General features: G+C 39.8%; 1 protein-coding gene and 1 long non-coding RNA gene across 2 annotated transcripts in view; one reads left to right on the top strand and one right to left on the bottom strand.

Moving 5' to 3' along the window:
• Kcnab1 (potassium voltage-gated channel subfamily A regulatory beta subunit 1) overlaps positions 1–990 on the bottom strand; it is a 377,926-nt gene extending 376,936 nt beyond the window's left edge. Inside the window, exon 1 of the mRNA XM_060378390.1 lies at positions 716–990. Coding sequence (XP_060234373.1) covers positions 716–990 — 275 coding nt within the window. The remainder of the gene's footprint in view (positions 1–715) is intronic.
• A 67-nt stretch (positions 991–1,057) lies between these two features.
• LOC132652481 (uncharacterized) overlaps positions 1,058–19,938 on the top strand; it is an 85,413-nt gene continuing 66,532 nt past the window's right edge. Inside the window, exon 1 of the long non-coding RNA XR_009590119.1 lies at positions 1,058–1,196. This is a non-coding gene — a long non-coding RNA (uncharacterized LOC132652481). The remainder of the gene's footprint in view (positions 1,197–19,938) is intronic.

Genomic DNA, 19,938 nt, shown 5'->3' with positions numbered 1-19,938 from the left:
ATCTCTATTTCCTAAGAGATTTCTTAATATGAATTATAGGCAATGAGCATACTTCTGTTTCTGGACCCCAGACACTCCTCAGTACAGGTTGCCTTGCGGCAGTGAGCTTAATGCAATTACCCTTCCTTCCTGACATGAGAAGGCCAGACTGAGGAAAGAACAGAAAGAAAGTCTGCAGGAAATTGCCTTACATCTACACCCTTTCCAAACGCGCCCTTTTCTCACAGTGCCATCCGGCTCAGCTATCCAGGTATGTGGTTGTTAGTACGACGACCTGTTCCGCACCACTCTTGAACCAGCAAGTTCACACTATTCAACGATCCACTTTCAAAACAGCTGAAAAGAGCCCTCTCCTCACGCCCTACCTCCCACGGTAAAGAAACTGCAGGTAGACTGCAATTAATATTTTGTTCTTTGTGGAGGGAACTTTTTTTCCTACAACCTCCGAATTCCTTAGATTTTTTTTTTTCCTTGATAAAAATCTGACTCTCCTCCACTAAGTGCATTCCTGGCTTTCCAAAGGATGTTTTCTGAGTCTCAATCCAGGGAGCCTTGTTTACAACTGCACCAAGTTTCTGCTTTCGGTTGTAGGCGTTCTGGAGTGCCAAGCACCCGGGAGGCCTTGAGAGAGGCTGCAAAGATCTCACAGCCTGGGAGGATGCATGGCACAGCCCTCCAGATCCCGCCCTGGATGCCCCCATCGCGGCGCGCTCACCTGTGCGGCATCCCCGTGGTGTGCGCTGTGGTGTGCTCGCTCGACAGCTCGCAGAGCTGCAGGTACCAGTTCATCTCCACTTCCCGCAGCAGGGCCAGCTGCCGTGCCCTGAGCTGGCTTTGCCCGGAGGGGCTGAGGCTGCTGTCTTTGACATTCTCGGGGGCTTTCTTGGGAGATTTGTCTTTACCCCCCGAGGAGAGGCCAGACTGCTTTCGGAACTTGCTGTTGTCGTCTGAGATCTGACTCCCGGCAGCGCCTGTGCGGGCTGCCAGCATCCTGCAAGTCCCTGTCTGCCTTTCTGGGAAGATGCTAAGCGACTGTCATCAAAGTAATTTGAATTGATTTCTACTTCTGTCTCCCTCCTCTGCTCTGTCCCTCGCCTGCCTCCCCCACCTTAACCTTATCCTGCCATGGACCTGTAACTGAGCCCGCCGCGCTTGGGATGAAAGGCTATCTACCTCTAAGGTTTCCTGGCAGAGAGGTAAGGCGGTCACTTCCTGTCACTTCTTGAAATATGGAAATTCAAGAAGTCTCCAAAACTTTGTAATTCTAAAGCTTATGCTGCTGTATCCTCTATGAAGTTAGGACTATGGTTTCATTCAACTTTTATCGTAGACAATAAGATTTGGGTAAATTATATTTCATCAATACATTATTTTTTTTAAAAGCCCTCTTGAGACTTATCTGCCCCTTTCAGAATTTTGAAAGCTTTAATGTGATTTTCCTCCAATATGATTAACTGTCTCAATGTATGAAACAGTTTACCTGACCTTTTGGCTAAGCCATAAAGTGACAGGTTGGGTCTATTTCACATTCCATTGGCAGCAGAAGGCTCTCTGAATGTGTGAACCACATCACACACCAAGTTCTTTGTGATTTCTTCTGTGAGATGAGTAAGCCCACCACAGCTGATCTCAACAATTGGCCCTTCAGATTCCTATAACCCACGGAAGGCATGAAAAACATCTTCTAATTGGATTTGCAGCTGGCGTGGAAGGAAGTAGTAGGAACATATGTGTGCATGTTTGTTGGCGTGTGTTTGTGCCCACGTATGTTAAAGGCATATAAAACTAACTCTGAAGAAAGAAAGACAGTTTAGTTAATAACTTTTATTAAGAGACATGAATAGGACCCAAGCCTTCTCAAAGATCTATGACCTGTATTTTGTTTTGCCTGAGAGGATCCTTGATATCTGTGATACCACTGCTCTCTCAAGATTCCCACTACTGAGTTGTTTGGTTTATTAACCCCTGGCTCCCCTAATCATTCTAAGTCCCTCCTATTTAACTTTTATCTCAGTGTCTTCTGTAGAACCTGAGGTATATGTGAATTTTCCCATGTATGATAAGACCACAGGTTAAAATCATAGAATGAGGTCATATAGACTCCGAGAAGGCAGGACAGGAAAGGAATGAAGAGACAGAAGGAACAGTTAGCTCTTCAGAAGCATGGCAATATTTTTGAGAAGACTTAACAGTTGTTAAGTGATCTAAACCAAGAATCAGAAGGCAACAGTCACAACTCACGGACTCTCCTATATATAGGAAAGTGTTATTCTCGTTGAGTCTAAGCTTAGAAACGAGCAACAATCCAAATGGAACCTGAAACACACATGGAGTCAGTTGATATCAACTGCCAGGATCAGCCCCACCTGAAGCAGTGGTCACTGTAACCAACAGACTGCAATCTCTATAGCGTCCTCCCTTGACTTCATCTCTTTGCTCATTCAAGACTTCCTGCAACACAGAATCCATTCCAGCTTGGCTCTCCACTGTGCAGTTTCTGGAGACAAATTTTGTAGTTAGACATTCCTAGACTTCCGTCAAATACAGACTATGCACTATTCTCAATAGCCAAGATGGGACCAGCATCGATACCCATCAACAAGTTAGCGGACTAAATCTATGTTACATTTGCACAATAGAGTTTTATTCATCTATAAAAAAAAAACATTAAAATTCTGCCATCTACAGGATGATAGATGGAACTAGATTTCATTTTAACAAAAAGACCTAGAAAGGCAAATATTATATTTTCTCCCATACATCTAATTTATCTATTTATCTATATATCTATCCACACACACATATATGACATGAGAGTAGTACAAGGATACAAGAGAGTGACTGAGATGAAGATAGACAAATATCATGAGTTTTTATATAAATAATTTAGTTATATATACATCTACATACATGTATGTTTATATGTGTATTATTTAACTCTTTCATACTGTAGCTTCCTTATCTATAAACTAGATAAAACTATCTATTTGTTACAGATTTAATATGAGGCTCTCACTTCTTTCAGACTCCTTCCTCTGAAGGGTAGAGTTGTTTGCTTTCTCATGGTTCTGTCCAGGGCTCTGACTGCTTTCATTAATTAAGAATGGAGGAAGTGCTAGCATACAACATCTGGAGTTAGCTTGGAAAGGCCCTGTGGTTTCTACCCACTAGCCTAGGGCAGTTCATTAGGGAGATTCCCACTGTCTTGGAGGAGTGTGACCACTTGACATGACCATGCTGGGAACTCACACAGGTGCTCCTAACTAGCAGCCCCAGCTAACTTCCCAGACAGCATTAGCTGCTAGCGGAATGAGCCAGCTTTGAGAGTCCTCAAATCTGACCACTACACAGTACATCTCCAAGACATCCCTGAATACTCACACCCTGCTCAAATGCAAACTGGCAAGGTTGTGAGCTAAATTTCTCAGTGGCCTTACTATGACTATTAAGCTTGGGAAGATTTATCGTGCAACGCTAGCAACCAGAACACTATTGATACTCTTATTAGAAACCCCTACTAAAACATGTGTGCAACACTTAGAAATGTGTTTACTCTGCGTTAAATTCAATAGATGTCAGCATCAACTTCACCACAGCACTCTTATAACTCTAAAAAGTAAGCTTTCTGCTTATCCTTTCCTTTCAAACATTTAAAACTAAGTATCAGGGTAAATACCCATGAGTGCTCAACATTTTTTCAAGTATTACGTAGCTGCAAAGGATACATACCTAGAATATTGCATTATTGTTTTTAAACATTCTTATATAATTATCTTAAGTTTATCTAATGCAATTGAAGTCCCAAAGTGATTTGATAACATCCTTAAAAATAATTACATAAACAAAAACCCTGCCTTAGGAGTAGATCAACATCATAGCCTGACTCCCGAGTCCAGACTATGGCCCTGACCGGTTAGTTTCTCTTTAGCGTTCAATAACCCTGTGTTGAGTTGAGAAAAACAAATATAAAAACAAAAACACACAAGCAAGCTTTTCTTCAGCAGCTGGGAATTTATCTCCTTCCCTTTTCTCTCTGAACTACTCTCTTCAGTTCATCACTCACCATGATCCATCACTCACCACTACATAACCTTTGATTGGTTCACAGTCTTTTACCTTTGAGCTTTACTCAATAACATATAAAAATGTTACATACCTCAACTTTATGTCTGTTACATTTTGTAATGAAAGAACTTAGTTTTTATGACAATTAACTGTTGTACATAATTTGCCAAAACTGGATTTGATATATTTTGACACCTTGGTACCTAACATAAAAAGCAAACTTACTTTACTATGTATGTATATGTGTGTACATACGTGTGTATATATATGTGTGTGTGCACACATGTACATATAAAGACATATCTTATTATATATTATATTTTATTACTCTGACAATTTCATACATGTATAATGTATGATTATATTGTAATTTTGTACTCTATTAAGTCTTCACTCCTACCCTTCACTTCTCCCAGATTCATTTTCACCTTTCCAACTTCCCTTTCAGCTTCCTTTCTTCTTTCTTTCATAATTCACTGAGTGTGGGTCCATTCACTGAAGTGTGGTCAAACTACCAGGAACCATACTCCTAAAGAAAACAGGCTATTTGTCCCCTGGAAGCCTTCATCTGTCCAAAGCTTCTCAGCCAAGGGTAGGGGTTAGCAACTTCCCTACCCAAATGCTGGAAAGTTAACCTGCTTGATCTTTAGAGGTCTTACGCAGGCAGCCACAGCTGCTCTGGGTTCGTGTCCTGCCTAGAAGACACTGTTTCCTTCCAGGCTTCCGGATCTTACACTTTCTCTGCTCCCATTGTCACCCTCACCTCCACTTCCATGTCTCAAATTTGGGGAGAAGGGTTGTGATACAGATATCGAATTTTTGACTGAGCACTCTGAAAACACTTATCCTCTGCACTTTGTAGAGCTGAGTGGTTCTACGTAATTGCTATCTGCTATACAGAGAATCTTTTTTGATGAGCTCTGAGAGTTGTACTAATCAATGGGTGAAGAGATACACATTTAGCAGGCAGTTTGATACTATATCCATTTAGCAAAATAATAGTAGCAGGTTTACCCCTAGTGTTTATGAGCTTTCCAGCCATTGGTTCTGGCCAAATTGAGAGTACCAGGCAGCTGTTTCCTCTTACAGAGAAGGCTTTAACTTCAACCATAAAGTAGTTGGTGTCGCTGTTGTATCCATGGCCATGTCTTGTCAATCATTACTGCAGCTCACAGGGTTCCTGGCTGGCTAAGACACTTGGTAACTTTTGACCCCAGACACCTATATTTCACGTTCTGGTACTAAGAGAACTAACCAACAACACGGAAGCATCCCAGTTGGTAACAGCTTGATTTCTGTATGTCTTGGCACCATGTGTGGGATACCTTCCCTCAAGTCACTTGTCAGGGGTGTCCTAAAGGTCCTAAAAACATTACAAGCGATTACCATCAGTCTTGGTTGCTCACCAAAACTTGACAGTAAAGATCTATTGTTGAAGACACTATATACTTTTTTTGATACAGATTCTTTTTTTTGCCTCATAATAAAAAATCAAATAACAATTCATATTACTGATAGATCCTTCTCACCCATCACATACTGATGGTTCTTGTTGGTAAAAAGAAATAAATTTGTTTCTCACCCATTTTCAGGAAAGAGGGACACCATGTCATGTAAGATAAATCTAACAAGTATTGCAAGGATACTTTTAACTGATAATTTCTAATAATCATATTAGTTCATTGGATCACATAGTCTCAATTGAAGACTATAAATAAATTAATAAATGGGAGACTCACTAATAAAATCCACAAATACTGTCAATGAGAATGTAAATCAGTGGTTTTCTACTATGAATAGAGATTGGGAAATCACTTAATTCTGCAAAAGTAAATGGGATTTAATGGTCATCAGGCAGAGGTGGATTGCTCTCAGCTCTGTCTTATGCGAACATGTGACCTTGACCAGTCATTTGTTTGACGTTCCCATCTTAGTTAGGATTCCTATTGCTGTGATGAAACACCATGACCAAAAGCAACTTGGGGAGGACAGCATTTGCCTATTTTTGGTTTACATACCCTGAATCACAGACCACTGAAGGAGATCAAAAGCAAGAACTCAATCTCAGCTGGAACCAGGAGGCGGAAGCTGATACAGAGGCCATGGAGGGGGGCTGCTTTCTGACTTGCTTTCTTATAGCACCCCAAAGCAGGGGAGGCACCACCCACAATGGGCTGGGCCCTTTCACATCATTCACTCAGGAAGAGAATAACCTAGAGGCTTGCCAAAGCTTGATCTTATGGAGGCATTTTCTCAGCTGAGGTCCCCCTCTCAAATGAGTCTAGCTTGGGTCAGGATGACTTAAAACTAGCCAGTACAGTCCCAGTGTGTGAAAAAGGAAAGCATGGATTCTATTGTTTCCATGAGAATTGTGGATGTTTCAAATAAAGCAATTGAGACCTAGTAAGGCATCAGTAAATTATCTTGTTATTGTTCTGCTATTTCCATTTCAACACTTAGAGTGATTTTTAGATGTTTCAAAGCATCCACATATGCTTTTTTTTTTTTGTAACATTCAAGTATCTGGCCTATTTTTTCGTAGTCTGATTAATAAAAGCTACTTTGTACTATGAGTCCTTGTGAGGTTCAGGTCATATCACCAGGGAGTGCCTGATTCTGCAATGCCTGTGACCCAATTTAGGACATACTCTCCTCTCCAGGGGCCGATTAGTAAAAGAAAGACTGGAAATCTGGAGGTTTCCCTGTAAAAATATGGCGTACCTAAATGCTGTGGCTAGTTAGGGCACAAGATAAGATACTTCAGGGAACAGACCCAATAGTATCAGTGGCTCCAGAACTTCTTCTGGGTCAAGGAACATGCTAGGGATTTCAGTTGCTGTAAGGAACAGAGCTCATTAGCTTTCTTTTCTCAGAGTCATATAAACTGAGTGTCCTTTATTTGTGACCATTTTTTTTAATTTCAGATTTTATAATATTGCATACAGATAATAAAATATTTTTGGAGATGAGGCTAGAGTATAAACAAAATGCATCTGTACCTCCTATGTATTTTGTCCACATTGCCTGAAGAGCATTTTATATGATAATTTTAGTATGGCTGCATTCTGATCGTGCTTTGTATAAGATTTTCCATTTTGGGGGAGCAATCATATCACCTTCAAAAAGCTTCAGGGCACTTCTGTTTGGGGGTTTAGATTCTCAGATTAAGGATTCTCAACCTGCATTGTAAAAACACACAGAGTTTTGGGTTCTCGAAAGGACAAGCTAGCTGCCCCAGCAACACCTGTGAGCTTATTAGAAACACAGAATCACCAGCCTAACTGAGTAGGGCCTGTACTTTAATAATCCCCTTCAAGTATTGCTTTTGCACGTTGAAGTTTGAGAAGCAGGAGTCTGCATATCTTGGGCAGCTGGAGAGGATTAAGGGGTTAAACAGAATGCACACTTCTTTAAGAAGTAGAGAGGAAACTGCAAGGGGTTTGGTAACTTTCCTAGGTCCATCCCTCCGAATGGATTCCAAAAATCCATGCCCTGTGATTAATATTCCATATTTTTATATAAAAACCACATACGCTTCAGATATGAACTAAATAACAGTTAAAGAATAAATGTGGTTTCCATAGAAGACGTTTTTCTCTTCATAAATGGTGGCTATCAGGTTTGTACAAATCTTCCCAGGTGCCTGGGACTAGGGTAAAGACCACTGTAAAGATAAAACTGAAACCAGGGCAAGAAATTTCCACAATGCAGAAAGGGCTCCATCTATAGATAAGGATCACTCATTTGTGAACTATCTTTACTTCAAAACCTAAAACCTGCCTCTGGCCTTGAGCCTCTTTCTTGATACTGATGCTGCTTCCTGTTCCAACATGAGGCATTTCTCTGTCTTGTGCCTAGAACTGACCATAGATACAATCCTCTATTAAGCTCTATGGCCCAACTTAATTCTACCATAGGTTCGTTTTGTTATAATTGAAAAGTAAGTGTAGGACACTAGCATTAAGCAAGTTTAGCAAACATTCTGTCACCTAACCATTCTATTTCTTAAACCTAAATTTCCAAAGAAAGAGAAAGAAATCTTTCCTGAAGTTGGAGAGCTTGATTCAGTTACTGGAAATATGGTACTTTTAGCAGGCATACTGCTCGATCAGAGCAATAGAGGCCATGTTTCATCCTCAGTCAACAGAAGGTGAGGCTATAGAGATTCGAAAAGCTTTATCAGTAGGTGGATGGAATATGATGGCAGCTAGGGATAAGGAGGTGTTGAGAATGTGCTTTGAGAATGGGAATGCCCTGACTACTAGAAGGGAAATGGCAATGTGAAACTCAGGTTGAAGATTCCAGAAAGAAAGGACAAACGGTTGATCAAGGTCCTTGAGGACATGAAGTCTTAGGATACAGGGACACAGGCTGGACAACACCTGGCAGTCTGCTGGGTGACAAGGTGGGGGAGGACAGTGCAGAGTCAGAGACTAGACTACATGGATGCTGTGGAGGTTCCCTAATAGTGGCCTCTATCTTTCTCTAAAGAGTAGCAGTTGGAGGTCACTTCAGCTCCGAGGTTGAAGAAGTCATTGGAAAAGCCAAAGGTGTAAGAACCACATGGTCAGAATTAGTACAGCAATAGTTTCAGTCCTTGGTACCAATTTCTGACTTAGTTTATTTTCCTGTTATTGTGATAAAATACTCCTTAGAAAAGCAACTGAAGGAAGAAAGGGTTTTTTTTAGGCATACAGGTCAAGGATATAATCCATCATGATGAGGAAGTCAAGGCTCAGGAGCTTAAAACAGCTGGTCAGTTGGTCACATCACATCCACAATAAGAAAGGGGAGAGTCATGTATGCGTGCATGCTGCTTAGCTTCCTATCCATTTACATAGTTCAGAATGTCAGTAAAACTGGCAACTTTTCCTACCTCAATAAATGCAGTCAAGATAGTCCTTCTCAAGCATACCTAGAAGTTCATGTCACAAGTGATGTGATTCCAAATGCTGTATATGTATATATATATATATATATATACATACATATATATATGTATAAATATAATACAGTGTGTGTGTGTGTGTGTGTGTGTGTGTGTGTCAATGTATAGCCCTGCTGCCCTTAAACTCATAGTTCTCCTGCCTTTACCTCCTAAAAATTCTGGAAGTATAAGAGATAGACCATCATGGCTTGGTCTAATTTTTTTCTTATTCACAGTTAAATAACAATTTACATTGGTATTATTTAGCACTGGGTTTAGTCAGGAAACAGCCATAAACTTAATTTTTCTGGATCATAAGAGAAATATATGGATAAATCAAATTAGAGGTTATCATAGAGTAGGCTAGAGTGAAGTCATGGAGAGTCCGGTTAGGGAGTTCACTCTATAAATCTCAGTATATGTTGGAATCTTTTAACTGTGTATGTGTGTGAGATATTCACAAAAGATCTAAAAGATTTGGTTCTTAAACTGGTAATTCCAGGATAGTGTTGAACTTGATAAAAAGTGGATTGGATAGAAAGATGAGAAAATGGGATCAGCATTTATGAGATTAGAAGCCTAAAACATGGAACAGATTGCAACGGCTTGGGCAGGCCTGGAGAAGGGGAAAAGGCAGAATCAGGAAGTGCAGAGGGGAGGTGCTGAACAAGCTGGACTCTGATGTTTCAGCAGCCAGACAACAGCCACTGTCTACTCCTGGTATCGAGGTGTTGATCTCTCCAGCGCATGCACCTGAAAGGTTTACAGCACTTGTAAACTTCCAATTATATGGGCTAATTTTGTATTTCAGTGGCTACATTTAGAATTTAGAGATGAGTAAATAAAATAGTTGTCTCTAGGTTTTGTTTTAATAGTGCTTTTTGTTTGTTTGTTTGTTTGTTTTTTTCCTTTTGAGTGAAGAGTTCTTAGAGGGAGACCAAAGAAAACTTCAGCCCAGATCAGAAGATGTCACAGAGCAAGTAAGAACTTTAATCCCGAGTACATAAAGCTGAAAAGGAATTAAAGAATCACAGATGCTGAAAAGGGGAAGAAAATGAAAAGCATAATAATTTCTGATCTCTTCATTAACATTTGAGTACAATTCCTCACTCTTTGCTGAAGAGCACGTTTGTCTGGCTGCTTTAATGAATTCATAGTCATTTACAGTTTCAGATAAGCTTCTTCATTCCTTCCAAGCTGGATTTTAGAAAGAAAGGAGTGATTGCTAGTGGATCATCCGAGTGAAGTCATTGTCTTTAATCCAGCCTTAAAGTTTGGAGAAGTGAACCTCATTCCATAAAATCACTAACCCGTGTGGGCACATTATTGGTATTTAAGACTCAATTGTGTCCTGAGCATTTAAGAGATACAGTCCTTTGGGTATATCCGGAGGAATGGTATAACTGGGCCATGAGGTAGATTTATCTTTTGCTGTTTGGGAAATCTATACCTATTTTCATTGAGATGGCACCACTTTGCAATCGCTATTTGTGGGAACAATTCGAAAGGTTTTGCTAGAGAGAAGTGATCAACTGATGACCTCTGCAAGGTTATTGTATAGTGTTAACCTATGAGCAAATGACTCACCCACCATCTACCACTGCAATAAAGTTCTCATTTGTGACTTAACAGAACTCTTTTGGGAGGAGGAGGGGTAGTTGACATTGAATCTGTTTATTTTTCTCCAGCACTGCATTACTGATGATTCTTCAGGAGTTTCACACCATGAACTCCATCATAGTCACTTCCCAGTCCGTAACTCTCGTGACACCCCTGCCCGACCAAAAAAGTAAAGATAAAAAACAAGTCCAGTTTGTGTTATCTACATATTCACTGGAGCATTTTCAAATTCTCAGTGGCCTTCTACTTAATGCATTCTGACTCTAATATTTCTAGGAAGAGAGAAGCCTGAAGACTCAGAGAGACTGTCAAACCCTTTTATACCAAGCAGATTTTTGGAGAGAACAAATATAGTCTTGTGGGTTTGAGTTAGAAGATGTTTTCTTAAATCACAGATGAGCCCAGCCTTCATATGCCATCAACATGTTAGTGCAACTGAGATCTGAGCAGACAAACAAAATGTTACTTCCAGCAATAGGGAGAGATGTCTTCACAGGGACTGTAAACATGCTTTTGAAAACCCAGCGTTGAAAAAGACAGAGCTGTGTGGTTCGTGGTACTCAAGGACTACTTTGCTAAACCCAAACCTTCATTGAGAGACAGAGTAAAAAGCATCAAATCAACACCTTTCTAGGGTAAGGGAGCCATTCTTATCTCCCTACCTCTGCTATGGATAGATCATGTTTCTGCTTTCATATATCGCCATAGCGCCTGAGGGTCATGCCACCAAATGGCAATTTCAGCACAGGCAAATGTACTAAAACCTTTTATTGTTGTTGTTCATAGTTTTGTTTTATTTTGTTTTTACTAGTTTGCTTTGGTATTTTAATAAGAAGCATAACATGTTTGTTTTATTAATACCACACTGCACATTTCAGATGCTTTAATGAAGTGTGGAGGCACATGGCTTTAATCCTAGCCCATGAAAGACAAAGCAAGTGGATCTGTGTGAATTTGAGGACAGTCTGGTATACACAGTGAATTCCAGACAAGACCATGTTTCAAAAAACAAAGCAAAACAAACAGATAAAATAAAATAAAATAAAATAAAGCATTTTAATGAAATGCCATGCTCAAGTAGAGAACAGACTGTATTATTACGATATTGCTGGCCCGTCAAGAGACTCCAGCCAGGAAACATTCCTTCAAGGCACTATTTCACAGCATTTTCTGCGTTGTATTACTTGTCCTTTGTGACTTTTTAAATGTTTTATTCATTATTGCTATTATGTATTGCTTTTCATTTCTAATTTTCTACTTCAGTCATTTGTATGTGCTTTAGGACAAATGAACTCAGATAGTGGCATATGTGCATGTGTGTGTGCGGAGAATGCACAGTGTTTCCCAATTGATCTATACAGCATGTACTTTCTTATTAATGTTGCTGCTAAGACCTGGAGAGATGACTTCTGAAGGCACCTTCATTCATATGCACACTCTCTCTCTCAGAAAGTAATAAAAATAAATCTTAAAATGTTTAGTGGAACTTTGGTGGCATCTGAACTTTGGTCTGTGTGGGCTCCCTCTCTGGGGCAAGTGGATGTCTGTGCTGTGTCTTCCCATTAAATGTTTTGTCACATAACAGTTGCTCTTGTAGAAAGAATGTTGAAAGGGCACAGGGGAGGTAATGGCTGATTGACCTAGGACATTGGAAATTCTTCTTTTCTCAGAAAGAGTCCACTTTAGCTGGACTATAAAAGATTAACAGGAAATTGCCTTCAGAATATGCCTCTGCATTCTAAGCCTCTATAGTGCAGGAAAGGACATGACAAGAGTTCATGTTAAGCCTATAAGATCAAAGATAGATGTTGACAAGAATCCTATGAGAAAATAACCTTTCTCTAACTCACTCCTCACCTTATTAACTTTAGGTTGGTAAGAGCATGCTTTCTTTAGCATAAAGGTAGTCCATCACACAGCACACAACCTTGACTTCATCTGCACTACATGCTGCACTTGGAGTTCTCAACCAAAGAACCTACTATGGTGGTCAGCCTTCCGTAGACCAATAAGGCTGCAGAAAATGGTGGGAAAAGCCTATATGATGGTGTCTGGAGACCTGAAGTCTTTTGGTTCTGTAAAATATTGTGACCATAAGCAAGGCACACATATAACAAGCATTATTTGCCTGGTTTGTAAAGAGAAGATGTTATTCTTCCTAATACTTGTTGTAGGAATTAAGTCTGAATACCTTAAAGATTGTGCTAAGTGAACATACTAGGGCTACTTTTTTTGTCATCTGGCCTCTTATTTCTAATCTGCCTCTTTTCCTGTCCATTCTTTTCAATTCCAATGAAATATATGTCAGAAATAATGAAAATTTAACTTTTATTGCCAAGTCCATGAAATGTTCCTTTTTTTTTCTCCTCCTTAACAAAGGAGTCAAAGAAGTAAATAGTCAAAGACTTCCACACTCAGACCCTTCTCTAGATCAGCCTTCCCACAGTTTCACTTGCTTGTCGTTTTTGGATGGTAGGACACAGTTCTTTACCATCATATATTTCTCAAGAATTTAGACATGCCAGGTGGGTATTGGGTATTGGGTATTGGGCACGCATCTATTCCCAGAGACAGATACAAGGTACATAGTGTAAACTTGTCTCAGAGGGAGGAGGAAAAGGAGCAGGGGGAGTAAAATAATAAGAAGAAAAAAAGGCAGAAGAATTTTAAAATGCCCAAGTAAATAACAGAATTTGAAAGGTTTTCTAGCCATGTCTATTGGTAGGAAAAGCTTAAAACATAAGTAAAGACAGTGTGTGTATTTTTGTTTTTGTTAAACAAATACTAAATATTGATACACTTACCAAGATTTTCTGTTTATGTTATTCTCTACTGTAAGGACTTAGATTTTCTTTTAACTTGTTGACATATGGTGCTATATGGAGACCAACTCTTGGTATGGACAACTACTAACTTTCATTTTGACACTATGTGGTCCCTAGACCATCTGTAATGCCTGTTTCTCCTGCAATAATTGTATCTCTGAACAAATTTAAATTTAGCATTTCAGTATTCAGATAAGCTACTGGATCATTTTTTCAGTATGCAAGAGTTTTTAACCTGACAGAAGTATTCAAAAGACTTCCAGTAAAATGATATCTTTGACATCTAAAATTTAACTTAATTTTTCATTGTGTATTTATCACAATTTTCTGAGTAGCAGTGAATATATATTGTTCTATTTTTGTGACAAAACCCATAACCAAAATCAATTTGGGGTAAGAAAGAGTTATTTGGTTGACATTTACGGGTCACAATCCATAGCTGATGGAAACCAGGTTAAGAACCTGAAGGCAGAAGCACAAAGGAATGCTACTGATTGCCTTGCTCTCTGGCATATGATGAGATGTCTTTCTTATAATGTCTAGTTCCACCTGCCCGGTGATGGTGCCACTGAAAGTGGACTGAGCCCTCCCACATCAAATGCCAATCAAGACAAGCTATTAGAAACACAAGGCAATCTGATCACTTGTGGAGAGCCGGGGTTTGGTCGCCATGGCGCTGGCTTCTGCCCTCAAAACTGGTAAACAAGTCCTAGAGCGCATGACCGTTTGGCAATAGCGCACCAAGTCACGAGCCCAGCCTGGGGCGTCATATGGGGTGATGGGTGAGCAGCCAATCAGGGAATGATACGTCATCTCACACCACTCTGGTGCAAGCAGGGCTTATATAAACAGCACCACTTCGGGGCTCGGGGTCTTCCTCCTTTCATCGCTTGACTGCAATAAAGCTTGCTGCAGAAGGATCCTGTTGTCCGCGTACGTTCTTGCTGGTGAGACAATTACACGGGTCGTAACAATCACTTCCCCCTTCCCAGGTGATTCTAGGTTGGTCAGATTGTTAATAAAACTCTATTCGGCATCCTTAGCATTTGGATCCTGCTTTATTTCTAAGATCCATGTTAGTAACTGGACACAGCACACTCTACCCAAATAGCTGACTTTAAAGAAGGAGCAGAGAAAGTTTAAAATGAAGCTGAAATGTCAATAAAATAAACAAGAGGGCCTACTCAAAGTGGCTCCCAGCAGTCAAATTTGTGAGCTTTTCCAAGCAAAATAAATAAATTATGGACTAACACTCAGAAGAAAAATTTAGTCGAGACTGCCTTGATATCCAGAATTGGTAGAGGAAAAGTAGAAGTCTACATGTGGATAGAATGAGAAAATGGAAAAAGAACCAATTTTCAAGCAGCCAGGGGGCAGGTATTTAGGGCAAGAATAATTTTATATGGGTGGAGGAAAACTATGATGAAAAGCAAGACACTTTTCTGGCTGGAGAATATTGCCCAGCAAGATGACTACTGTTGTGACTTTGATGTTTGAGAAAGGGCTTTATTGTTTACCTCTGGTTGACCTGGAACTTACAGCGTAGCTGGAGTTAGCTCTGAACCCACGGCAATAGTGTCTCAGGATAGAAGGCATGAGCCATGTGAGTGGTGGATAAAAGTGGATAGAAGGCACGAGTGGTGACCACAACATAATTAATAATTCCATAGAAACGTATTTGGTGGTGAGAAAAATGATGGCATCACTTAAAGCAATAAAGAAAGACAATATATCACTTGACCTCTGATATGCAAAATTTAAAAAGGACACAATTGGGGCTGTAGAAATTGCTCAGATATTTACAGCACTTGTTGATCTTGTAGACAGTAAGATTTTACTCCCAGAGATAACATGGCAGTTAATAATTGCCTTTATTCCAATTCCAGGGGATCTAGTGCCCTTTTCTGACCTTCATTGGTACCAGGCATGCATATGGTGAACATACATTCACACAGACAAAACATTTATCTGCATAAAATAAAATAAGTCTAAAAGCAGACACAATACCATCTCTGTTATTTTTCCAAATAATGTATATGTTCAGCCTAATCATGATAAAAAAAAATCAGACAAAGCTACATTTATAATCAGTCTAAAAACACCTGACCAGCATTGATTAAAAGTATTAAGGATAAGGGGCTGGAGGAATGGATTGGTGGCTAAGAGCATTTGTTGCTCTTGCAGAGGACCCAGCTTTGATTCCAAGACCCACATGGTGTTTCCTAACCATCTATAACTCTAGTTTTAAGGGAGCTGAGTTCTCCCTTCTGATCCCTGTGGGTATAATCATGCTTGTGGCGTACATATATGCATACAGGCAAAACTCACACACATTAAGTAAAATAAAGTAAAACTTTAAAAGAAATTATCAAAGATAAGAAAACCACCCAAAAGCAAAAGGAAACAACAAAAACAAACAAACAGAACAATGGTCACAGATTGGATGGTGAGGGGTGTCACAGATTTATGGGTGTCAGCTGGGAGACTAAGAACAGTCAGCACTGAAAGCAGAGTGGGCTAGTTTGGAAATAAAAGGTGAGTGGAAATACAAGGGTCCCAGACACTGTGGCCTGTTAAATTGACAGAATTACAGGGGAGTTAAGTGGTAATGATCAGGCAAGGAAGAAGCAACACATCGGAGAAGCTAAGTGGACATCCTGCAGGGCCTACAGGGCCAGAGCTGGGATGCTCAAGTTCTATTTCCAGTGAGAGGGAGGCAAGGACAGATATAAGCAGGGAATCTTGGGTGAGGCCACGCTTGGCATGTCTGCTCAGGCTACCGGGTACCAACATGAATTGTTTGTCAGGAGATAAAGCACAGGGACTGTCAATATAATCCTGCCAGATAACCCTATAGTCCTTACTCCCTGACATTCACACTTTTGTGTGGCTCCTACTATATTGTATGAAGTTTTCATCTTCTAATCTTTCCTTCAAGAGAGATAAGACCAATGGTTAAGATAAAAATGCTGGAGTGTAAGGAAAATTGTATGTAATATTCAGGAGTCATCCTAAACTTGAGGGACATACATGTCTTTCTATAACATTAACATGATGTTTTGGAACCCAAGTAGTTATCTTAGATTACAAAATCTATATTGCATATAGGGAACAAATAAAATGAAGAAACCAGAGTCACTAACTCATGTTTTACTCCTAGATACTTTAAGTTTCATTTATTTGACAAAAAATAAAAAATAAAATAAAAAAACAGCCTATTAGTAGAAGACATTTGTATGGGAAGAGGAGGGATGGAGAGAGAAAGGGAGAGATGATTTTTTTATCACTGAAAACAAATTTAATAATTTGATAACAAATGTAGACTTAAATGAACAATCAAACCATACAGGCAAGCCATTATTGTAAGTGTGGATGCTATAAAGTTGTATGGAAGCAAATCAGCAATTTAATGAAATGAACTTGTTTTGGCAGCAAAACTTGATTTTACCTCATGTTGTGTCATAGGATAAAATGACTTACCTCCTCAGGGTGAAAAAAAGGTACATATGCACATTGCTCACCCACCCATTCTGATTCTGCTATGTCACATCTCATCACACAATCCAGGACATAAGCCATAGCACACATAGCTTAGCTGAGACACATCCAGATAGGTATTTTTCAGATCTTCCAGCTTCTCCTCTCCAGTACAGAGCTGATCAGACATGTCATACAATCTGTCTTCTTTACCAGTCATATTCACTCTGTGGTCCACATTATAAGGCACGCTGCTATTGGGGCCAGGTACAGTTAAAATCAGTTTGCCAGAATTCAATGGTCAGGACATCATTCAGATCCTTGCTAGGGTGCACATCATAAAGAAATTCTTTTAACCCTGGTATATCACTTCTTGGTACTGCAAATCCAATAGTTCCACCAAAATATGGAAAGTATTCCAGCTTTGCAATGAGAGCGGAGGTAATCCAGGCTTCACTGGCTATCCATGTCCTGTCAGTTATGTTATGATGAACCATTTCCAACACAAAAAGGCTGAGGTCAATGTCAGAAGTATAAAGCACAATGACTTTGTCAGTGGAACTCTTGATTGTCTTAACAACACGGTACATTTTCACGTTGTCGTAGACTTTGGGAATGGTTTCAGTGAAAGCAACACAGAGGTTGGCACTCTCCATTCTTTCCCTGAAGGATTTTACCCCATATTTTCCATAATCATCATCAGCTGCGATAGTGCCCACCCAGACCCAACCGAAGTGTTGGATAAGATTCACCATGGCCTCGGACTGGATCTTGTCACTGGGTATTGTGCGCAAAAAAGATGGAAACTGGAATTTGTCACTAAGAATTGAGCAGGAAGAAAAATAGCCCACCTAAAATTGAAAATATTTATAGTCATTAGGAAGTCAGAGCCAAACCTTAAGTGGCAGCTTCAGAATACTGAGACGGAGTGAGCTAAACAGTTCTCCCTTTGCCCTCACATCCTTCTGTAGACAATGGCTTCCTACTGGTGCTTCTACTTGGTGGGTGGGGGTAGGGACTATTCCAGCAACACTATGGTTGTTCTATCAAAACAAAGCTGTTAGGGTTGTCAACTGTTCAGATGAAGATACTCAAAGCACTTGTTTTCATAGGTGAGACCGTAAACACTGTCAGGAAGGTCATTTCCACTCTCCTTTATCCTCCTGGATAGTGGTGATTCCCTGAGTCAGGATGTCTGGACTCAGCTTTAGCATCTCAAGTGCAGACATGATGGACTGAGTCTCAGTCTTCTCAGTAACATGAGTTTGTTTCCTGTGTGCTCTCCTGGGCTCACTTCTGCTCTCTTACTTCCCTTCTGTTCTTCCTTCTCTCTTTCAGTTTCTTCCTGTCAGGACTCAGGAGTATACAGGTCCTAAAACTTGGCTTAAGAGAGATGATAGAATGTACTACTCAAACCAGAAGACTAAAGACTATTCTCCAACAATATTACCAGAAACTCTCTTTTTAATGTACATAGCCAGATAACTGACAAGTGTGCTTCCCTCACTGGGACAGGAATCCATGTTTGTCTTCAGCATTTAGGGAGACATAAGCATGGAGAGAATAAAGAAAAGAAAGTTGAATGAAATACTCCCATTATTTCAGTACCATCAATAAGCTTGCTCATCATTCATCTTAATATATTTTGACACTTTAAGTACACAGCCGTTGATATAACTCTAGATCTTTTTATTTTCCTAATAATTCCTGTTTTGCAATTACTTATTCTTGTATTGACATGCCACCCTTTCTGAGTTTAAAATAGCCTGTTAAGTTAGCTAATGTGAAATTCCCAGGCTCATTTTAATATGTCAGTGTGATGATTTTGCTCATGGCTGACAGACAGCAACAGAGACCCAAACAAAATCCTGTGCCTTTTTCCAGCCACCAATCAACCACCAGGAATTCATGGATGACCTCTATTGTGCTCTACACAGTGCACGAAGCTCAGTGACTAGCAAGATATTAATATCCATGTCACTGTGTCACAACTCAGTCAGTACAAGCAGGATGCTCCAGGAGGCAGAACAATCTCAAGTCACCTCTAAACAGGCTGTAGGGGTTTGGTTGACCAGAGTAATTTGGGAGTACCCCTGCCCCATTCTCTGTTGTCTCTGTACCTTAGTTGAGCCTCTTTATTTGCAATAATTATTGCAAATTATTTATTTGCAATCATTTCTGCACACTATTTGTATTTGTATTTTCTCTTTCTTTTTTTGTTTTGTTGTTTTGTTTTTCACACAGATTTTCTGTGTGTTACAGGCCGAACTGTCATGGAACTCATTTTGTAGACTAGGCTGGCCTTTAACTCATAAAGATTAACCTGCCTTTATCTCCCAAGTTCTGAAAGTAAAGGCATGTATCACCTTTCCTGGCACAGCATTTACATTTCTTTGTAAGTACATAGCACACTATTCCAAGATACCTGACAGAATTCTTGAAGAAGCAATTGACAAGGATGATCCCCTGCTCCAATAACTCCTACTAGATATTTTCCAGTGCTGTTTCTAAATTGGGGCTTGTGATCTTCCTGCCCTGAAAGTAAGGCCGATACAGTCTCCCTTGTTTTGGAGATGGAGAAACAGGTGTCAAAGATCTGATAGCCCAGAGTGTGGTTGGGCAGGAAGATCACAATGTCCTTCCTCTCATTGATCTCCTTGATGGTGTGGATCATGGTTTTCATCCAGCGGAAACCACGGAAGTTAAACTTGGAAAGGAAAAGCTTTTGTGAGGCACTGGCCACTGTGGGGGTAGAAGGCGGGGCTTGTCAGATAAGGAGCTTCAGTTAAGTATTGGTTACAGCTTTTTGCTGAAGCAGCAGCAGGTGCCTCAGTTGTCTGTACTTGTCAGTTTTTCATAAATAACATTGCAATCTGAAAAGATTCAAATATAGTAATATTCAGTCTTTGTAAGTGACTGTGCTGCATTTTCATGACCTATATATGTCTTATATACTACAAAATATTCAAATTTATTTTCAAAAATTGTTCTTCTAGTTACAATTCTCTTCAGCAAACATACCTA

Source organism: Meriones unguiculatus, chromosome 2 (genome assembly GCF_030254825.1).
Source record: "Meriones unguiculatus strain TT.TT164.6M chromosome 2, Bangor_MerUng_6.1, whole genome shotgun sequence".
Classification (NCBI taxonomy): Eukaryota; Metazoa; Chordata; class Mammalia; order Rodentia; family Muridae; genus Meriones; species Meriones unguiculatus.
This window is presented reverse-complemented; position numbering and strand designations above follow the sequence as displayed.